Here is an 8,231-nt window from a genome sequence, read left to right on the forward strand (position 1 = left end):
CCATGTCAACTCTCTCTCTCTCTCTCCACATCACCTCTCTTTCCAACTCACCTCTCTCTCTCCAACTCACCTTCATCTTCTCCGATTAAAGTCGCCGGTCGAAAAATTTCCCGCCGGTGACCTCCAAAAAACTCCCATCGCCGGAGTTTTTAGAAAGAGATGAGAGAAATTTTTTTTTTTTTTTGGAGGTCGCCCGCCGACGACTTTAATCGGAGAAGATGAAGGTGAGTTGGAGAGAGAGAGAGAGGTGAGCTGGAAAGAGAGGTGATGTGGAGAGAGAGAGAGAGAGAGTTGACATGGAGAGAGATGTGTGGTGGAGAGGGAACTAATGTGGAATTAAGATTTTATTTTTATTTTTAATTTTGAAAAAGGATTTAAAAGAAGGGTAGTTAGGGCATTGACTTAAAAATAGGGAGTCATATTTGAATTTACAGAAATTTGAAGGCCATATTTGAAGCTGGTCACGAAATAGGAGGCCAAATAGGAATTAACTCAAAGAACTTTTCTGATTTTTGATGTTTCAAACCAAGAAAAACAAAAGTTCTAGAACCTATACTTAGCCAATTCAGAGTTATTGTCTCACATGGATTGGTCATGTTAGGCCAAAAAGGATCGACACGATGACTGGTTATTATTTCTGTATTTCGTCCGACCTGGACTAAATTAGGACATGGGCTTACGGCTCCATAAGTGCAGGAAAACTCTATTATACTTAGTGGCACGTTATTTCTTTCTGGTACTTGCTCGGGTATTGTTTTCTGTTAACATCTTTAAGATTCAAACACACTGCTCTCTCCAGTCTCCATAGAGTGGATACTCAACCAAACCGAATTTCACGTGTCTGCTCTTTCTTCAATTATTATTTTCGAAAACTTTGTTATATCCAAAAATAAATATCATAAATAAGAATTAAACTATGTAAGGAATTAGATGGCAATGTCCCAACCAAGAGATAAAAGATAAGCAAGTTGGGAGCAATTAGGGCCACATTATAATAGCATTAAAACAGCTCTTGTACTAGATTATAAAAGCACTTAACACCAATAAGTTATAAAATGCTCCTTATATTGGGTTGCTCCAATAATTATCTACATGATTGTATACTAATTCTGGTGTTTTTCATATTTTTGGTTTTGCATCTTTTTCTAATAAATATTTTTTTTTTCTAATAAGAGGCTGCTCCAATAATTATCAACGTGATTATATGCTAATTTTCATGCCTTTTTTTTCATTTTGGTATCTTTCTAATAAATATTAAATAAGAGGCTGCTCCAACTCCCCCAACTACTCGAATTTAATAATAAATCCACACTCAAGATTCTGGAGCAAGTATGAGTAGGTCCACAATCAACATTCACAAACTACGTCACTCGATTGTATTTTCTAAGAAAGGAATACGAATAGCATTTCGTTAAAATAACCATCAGATTGACAACTGCTTACGACATCTAGTTAAAAACCGGTCAAAATGACATATAAACCTATAATAAAACATAATTTTGCTCATGTATGGTAAAGAATAACATTTTGAATAATTAGCTGCACGAAGAAGCATGAAATTAGAAGCATGCCCCATGAAACAAACAGTTCTTCCAAGGGTCTAGATAGTGTTAAGTTTGGGGACAATAAGTAGCTGAAACCTAAAGAATACATTCCTGGTTATTAAGATATCTTTTTCCCATGTCGGATTACTCTCGCCCTGTTGAATGGATGGTGGCATGATATCATCATCCTTGGCTTCGATAACCTCCAGGTTGGTTCGTGGAGGGCAGTGATTCCTAGAAATTCTAGTGACCTTCTCTCTAAGTAGATTTTACTGACTCTCTGCACATATTTGGAGAAGGATTCAACTTTCTTTATCTTACTAAATCATGGCACACGCGCATTATATGTACATATACCTACTTTAATAATCCAATTACAGAGGAAAACACGAGACCGTTTTGGTTTCCACCGATTAAAAAGATATAGACACCCATTATTGTGTTTGTTTATACAACAACCTCAAACAATTAATCCATCCCCACACCCCCACCCTGAAACAATGACAACAGATATGGACTAATGACTAGTCATGGTCCACCTGAAAGCATGTACGACTCCATCTATCATAAATGTGAATCGGTAGAACTTGTACATATATAACACATGCTTAACCAATAAATTGAGTTAGCAAACTAACCTAACAAAACTGCATAACCAATACACAACTTCTTCCAGGCCGGCGGCCACTCAAATAGGTGATTCCGCCAGTGCTAATGTGTGCCACCAACCGCAAGCAACATTTTTTGGGGTACAACCATCAAATGGAACTTGAGATGGAATATTGCGATCTATCACGTCGCCCAAGCCAAGCTGTTCATTCAACCCCAGAGGTTTTCTCATCTCACTACTTTCGGGTTAGTAACTAGCGAATAATTTGATTTATCAAAGAAATAGTTGAGAAGCGATACCTGACCATACTTGTTCCATCCCCAGCAGAAGACCTTCCCCTCTTCTTCAAGAAACACAAACAAAAAGCTGTCAGACCACTACAAGTTTTAAAAAAAGACTCCCAGATGTTCCCATATTCTACTGAAATCCCATTCTAGAAAATGGTTTGAGTTACAAGAAACATGTACTGTCTGCCACACTCCCGCAGCTACCGTGTTAGTTTCAGTCGAGGCATGTCGTTTAATAAAGAATAGTACCCTACACCCTGAACTTATTTAGAGCTTCACTTTCGAAGAGTGGGGTCTTTTACTTAGAGCATTCTTTGATCGTTGGCTCATTAATATATTTCTGTTTTTTCTTAAAAAGAAAATGTTTTAATCTTTTGACATCTCTAGGACAGCTACCTCAGTGTTCTTAAGCCATACTCAGAATTACGCGAACATACGTATATTCAAGTATGACGACATACATGGCTAGAATCGGATAATTACTCTTCAGCCGAAGGACCCACTATATCAATCAAAGAATTCAAAATTACCTGTGATTACCGCACTGTGACGAGCACCACAAGAAACGAGTTTTGCACGCTCATTTTCAATACTTGGGGCATCCAGAAGCCTTGGTAGCGTCTGCAGCAAGTAGTTTGGGAAAGCTAGCTTATCGTTCATATAAGAGATGCCTAGGTACATTAGCAATCTTGAATGTACTGATGCTCGCAAGCGTACCCTTTGGAAACTATGTATCTTACATGTGACGTGGGATTGTCCAGGAACATACCTCAGCTGTATCAGTACCAGTTCCCAACTGCCCAAATTGATTCCCTCCAAATGCATAGACATCGCCTCCCACGGAAACACACACTGTGTGCCATAGTCCAGCAGCCACTCCTTGTATTTGGATACCCAGTAGAGATGAGACACAACTTGGGCTCAGCTCATCATCCGTGCTTCCTTGTCCACACTGGATCCAAAGAGCCTCAGTAAGACAAACAACTGTATGCACCTTGAGAAAGAATAGTGAACTGGTACAATCAAAATAAAGAGAGAGAGAGAACTAAGGCGGAGTGAGGAACATAAGGTGAGCAGTCCCTGACACAGTTAACCTCATCTTGAATTCATTGTGCTTTAGTCTCCACCATTTTTTCCTAGAGTCCTACATATTGATTCTAGATATAGTTAATGGTTCGAAAAGAACATGAGACAATTCAACGGATACACTTGATGGATACAGAAATTTAGAATGTAGAATGCAATGACCATTTTAACAGCAAAACCGTGCTTAAGGTACCTTGATTCAAATAATTGAAAATAAAATAAACAAAAGCTGGAGTCCCAGAACGTAGATAGTCGACATGTTTATAGGCATATGTTCCTGCTATCTCCTTTCTTCACTTAACAGATATGTGATGCCAAACACAGTGCCTCATCAGGTCTTTGCGCCACTATTGGTTAAACCTCAAATTAGTTTAACATTATGAGATACTGTAAATGACTATCTGATCATTTCTCACCATTACGGTGGTAAAAATGACCAATCAATTACATGATATAACTTATTTTCTCTAAAAATATCTTTTGTGGCTTATGTTGTTACGGAGTACTGGCGTTCCCAGAGAGCACGTCTATCAGCTATCTACTTCTGTTGTATGTACATCTTTCCCAGTTAAATTTGCTGTCATCTATTGCTCTATGTAATTTTTTGCACTTATCTCCACATAGGACATCTATTCGAGATCTCTAGTTTGGAGTATGTTTGTTTGTCTAAAAGACATAAGACCAAGTGATACCCAACTAGACAACCCCAATAAAATCCTGTGCAGAGAGAACGACTCATACCAAACTGGCTCACCCATCAATTGAACGGCAAAAATGCAATGGATACAGGGGTACTACGTCAAAGAAACTCACTTGTCCATATAGGCCCCAGCCGAACGTAAGTAGCGCTCCAGCGTCTGTGGGATTGTAAAAGGAGGCAACGATTATAATGGTAATATGACTTAGAGTTTGTATAAACTCAAAGGAGCGGCAGAGTTTGGAAATAAAATCTAGAAAAAAACCTTATCAAATAAATGGGAACTTGCAGAGTATATTAACCAGTACAAAACATGAAATACAACTGATATAATTGAATATTTGAATTCTTACCTGTTATTGCTGCACTATGCCGACCTCCACAAGCAATACTTGTGACGTAAGTTCCAGGAGCTCTATAAACCTGCCCATCTGCGGTCATGCTTCCGAGAGGAATTACTGAAGAACCCCCTTTGTCAAAAGCATGGGACTCAATGCAAGGTATAGGATGAGGAGAAGAGACCATACGGATCCGAGACCCCAAACCTAGTTGCCCTTCACCTCCATAGCCCCAACCCCACACTTGTCCAATATCTGAAACTTCGCAAAACATACGTTGCATCAGTGATGCCCATCATGATTGATCTTCAACTCTTAGTCAACAATTAATAGAACTACGTTATAGAGTAGTCTCTATTCAAAATATTGACCTGACAGTGCTAAAGAATGGCGCCCACCAGCCGCAACTGAGGCAATCCTTACTCCTGGACTCAGTGTTACGAGACATGGTAATGCAGAGAGAGTTTCATCTCCAGATGCTGAGCCTTCATTTGATTGCTTGGCCGATGATATTCTTCTTCGCTTTGTGCTCTCTATTCCACCTGCCCTACTGTCACAAGCAGATGATGATCTTGAAACCTGCGACCTAGGGCTCACTATAGAGGAGTTAATCACATTAGTCCACAAAAGATTAAGGCATAGCTAATGTGTACGACCTTACGAATTGGCACGTAACTGAATTTCACCTTGTTCAGTCATCAGTGAGGTTTGCCTTTCAGTTACATCCTTTTCCTGGCTCCCGACAGTGGATTTATCGCCAATGACTTTCCCAGTGGGAACACACTCTTTCCAACCCCAAGTGTATACTTCCCCGTTCTCTGTGTTTAGGGAAAAAAGATTGAGATTGAACTAAAACCTCAGTACAGTCTGCACAGATAGAGGTAAGAGATGTAAAGAACGAATTAAAATCAACATTATACCTGTCACGGAAACACAATGTGCCCAGCCAGCTGCTGCCTTCACTATGGAAGCTTCAGTTGGAAGAGGGAACGGCTCTGGAATTTCCTAAATGAACACAATAGGGAGAGGGTGATTAAAGGGTAAGAAGTGTGAGAATAGTCTAACATGAGAATTGAGATAAGGTTGATCTAGTAACCAATAATATAATGTTTAGGTCCTCTCCGCTCAATATCAATTGGTGTTGAGTTGGATGACCACAAATATAACACGGTATCAGAGGTAGGCTCACACCTGATAGGTATAAAAGCCATCCGTAATCCACATCACCGAGAAAGAAAAGAATAGGACACATTGGGCTCCAAGAATACCACACGTTTGAAGGCGTGTTTGAATAGTCTCACATGAGAAAAGACCGATCTAGTAACAAATAATCTAATTTCAAGACCCTCTCCATTAGCTACCAATTGGTTTTGAGTTGGGATGATCACAAATTTAAGAACAAGAACATGAAATAAAACATGAATTATATGAAAACAGAGGAATAAAAGTAAGTACCCCATGCTTCCCTGAAGTGACATAGCTTTGACCCATATCATCTGTTGAACCCCATGTAATTAACTTTCCTGACTCTGATGTTACAAGAACAATAGATAAGTAAAACAAAGATAAATGCCCTAAATGGCTGACTGTAAACAAATTCAACATAAACCCCATTAGCCTTCAAGAAGAACTTGAATCAACTGAATCTATCAAGATTAATAACAACCCAATTTATCATAAGTTGTTATGATCCGGATTCCGGAATAACATGTTTTTGAAGTTGAAATTCATCTTTTAAAGATGCCCAAACTGAACCCAATCATCAGAAAATATAAAGAGCAATTTTAAGTAAAAAAAAAAAAAAAGATTTTTTTTTAATCGATTAGTGACAGGGCTAGCAATCAATCTTATATTAGGGGAAAATGGAAAACAAAAATGTGAAAACAAGTATCCATGTGATAAGATCGAAGGATTACCAGAAATGGCTAAAGCGAATCCACATCCACCACCACAAACATCATTCCATGAATCTCCTCCGGCACCAGAAGAGTTCGGAAGACGAACGGGAGCAGGAGAAAGGAGTGGTGAACTATGAGGCAAAGCTCCAGGTAAGTAACCCCACATGAAAACCAAAGGTTCTTTTGATTCCTCCATTTTCACAGCTTCAGCATTTACTTCATCGCCATTCATGGAGGTTTTTTAGAGAGAGAGAGAGAGAGAGAGAGAAATTAATTAACTGAATAAAGAGAAGAATTAAGAAGAAGTTGACTCTTTTACTTTCTTAGTAAAACTGGTGTTTGGGGTGGATTGGTTTAGAGAGAGAGAAAGAGAGAGAGAGAAAGAGTGCCCTAATTCTGTTTCGTCACAAAAGGAGCGTATCAATTCAAGCGTATAGCATTCGCCACGTAGGATGCCAACGGGATGCCTCAGGACACGTGGTTTATTCTTGGCCGGAAGATTCATGAACCAATACTAGCCAGGAGTTTCCCAGAACCTTCTGGAAACTCTGATGTTTATGGGTGAGGAGTCGGCGTGTCACCGTTCGTTGAGTGCCACGTAAGGAAGTAATTAAATTCTAATGATTACTTATGAACACGTGTGAGAATGAAACCTGGGTCATGAGACGGGACTTCCTAAATCGACCGACTAAATACAAAATGGTTCATTTAGCTCTTGAGGGATGGATATTGAATAATCATCAAGCCATTGAAGCAGACCTTGGTGATGACGTTCATCATTGTAATTAGGAGTAATTCTCTTAAGGCTCTTAACGTTCATTATTTTAGCGGAATCTCAGACATCTGATATGTCTAACACTAGTATCCTCATGATCTCATGAATAAGCTAATAATCCTAACTAAGTTAAACTAGTCGCATAAATACCTTTATCACTAGTTTTTCCTCGAACCTTTCGGATCGTTTTTTAGAAGAACAAGAGCTCCAATTGTAGCTCATCTACTTGGGACACCGAGCAATCACCTTGATCTCACACCTTGTTGCTAACTAAAACACCAATGGTGGTTAGATTGGAGAACACCTTCTTCTTTGACTAGATAGATAGTTGAGAATTTTCTCTATTTCTTTCTCTACTTGATGTCGTAGAGGTAGAAAGCTTCTTGAGAATTTTCCACACCTTATTCAAGTCTAAAGAGGCTTTATAGAGAACCCTAAGTTAGAGTGCAATCCTAATTAGGTTCCTAAAAGGTCATCTTGAATAAGATTAAGGAAATAGTCAAAATTAGAAACAGAAAATTGGGCCGAAGACTCAATTTTAAACTTTTTTTTAGTTAAAAGGACAAGTTAAATTTTTTTTTTGTTAAAAATCAAAATTTTGTATCTTTTTTTGTTGAAAACCCAAATATTGGTATTTTATTTGGTTAAAAATCCAAAATTATTTACAAAGGTGTTGCAAGACATCGCAAAGGTATTGCAAAGCATCGCAAAACTGTTGTAGGGTGTTGCAAGGCGCTCCAAAGCTATTGCAAAACAGTCGTAAAGTTGTCGCAAAATATTGCAAAGTTGCCCCAAGGCGCTGCAAAGTTTTCGCAAGACGTTGCAAAGCTGTCGCAAGGTGTTGCAAATTAAAAAAAAAAATACTCAGGGAGCTGAAGATTAAAAAAATTGACTGATCTTTTTTAACCAAGGTCCAAAATTTTTAGGGAGTTTTGACTAAATTTTGCCAAACCCAATTCACTTGCTTTGGACGACCAGAGTAAGCACTAAAAGAGC

General features: G+C 38.6%; 1 protein-coding gene across 3 annotated transcripts; it reads right to left on the bottom strand.

The window, feature by feature from the left end:
* Positions 1-1,379: 1,379 nt before the first annotated feature.
* LOC147564525 (Regulator of chromosome condensation (RCC1) family protein) lies at positions 1,380-6,879 on the bottom strand. Of its 3 annotated transcripts, none has more exons than XR_015227570.1 (12): positions 6,479-6,870; positions 6,018-6,091; positions 5,483-5,567; positions 5,249-5,380; positions 4,934-5,158; positions 4,578-4,817; positions 4,341-4,384; positions 3,211-3,393; positions 2,972-3,062; positions 2,454-2,497; positions 2,183-2,355; positions 1,380-1,824 (listed from the first exon to the last, which is right to left on the bottom strand). XR_015227570.1 is itself a non-coding variant. In XM_086647570.1 (11 exons), exons 1-11 carry the CDS (start codon positions 6,690-6,692, stop codon positions 2,233-2,235), a joined length of 1,455 nt encoding a protein of 484 aa, XP_086503696.1. In that variant the 5' UTR covers positions 6,693-6,879; the 3' UTR covers positions 1,834-2,232. The 3 variants fall into 3 exon arrangements, 1 of the variants encoding a protein (XP_086503696.1); XR_015227566.1 differs by lacking the exon at positions 1,380-1,824 and adding an exon at positions 1,834-2,083; XM_086647570.1 differs by lacking the exon at positions 1,380-1,824 and having other exon boundaries at positions 1,834-2,355; positions 6,479-6,879.
* Between the last annotated feature and the right edge of the window lie 1,352 nt (positions 6,880-8,231).

The sequence above is a fragment of the Eschscholzia californica genome, unplaced genomic scaffold, assembly GCF_041429995.1.
Source record: "Eschscholzia californica isolate CP2 unplaced genomic scaffold, dmEscCali1.0.p SCAF_1, whole genome shotgun sequence".
In the NCBI taxonomy this organism is placed as follows: domain Eukaryota; kingdom Viridiplantae; phylum Streptophyta; class Magnoliopsida; order Ranunculales; family Papaveraceae; genus Eschscholzia; species Eschscholzia californica.

What these genes read in the sequence shown, in the direction of transcription:
- LOC147564525 (XM_086647570.1), bottom strand. Translation starts at nt 6,692, where the DNA reads ATGAATGGCGATGAAGTAAATGCTGAAGCTGTGAAAATGGAGGAATCA. An exon ending in ACATTGTGTTTCCGTGACAG is followed by an intron (nt 5,381 to 5,482) that starts GTATAATGTTGA and finishes CCCTAAACACAG; the next exon opens with AGAACGGGGAAGTATACACT. An exon ending in CTCACTGATGACTGAACAAG is followed by an intron (nt 5,159 to 5,248) that starts GTGAAATTCAGT and finishes ACTCCTCTATAG; the next exon opens with TGAGCCCTAGGTCGCAGGTT.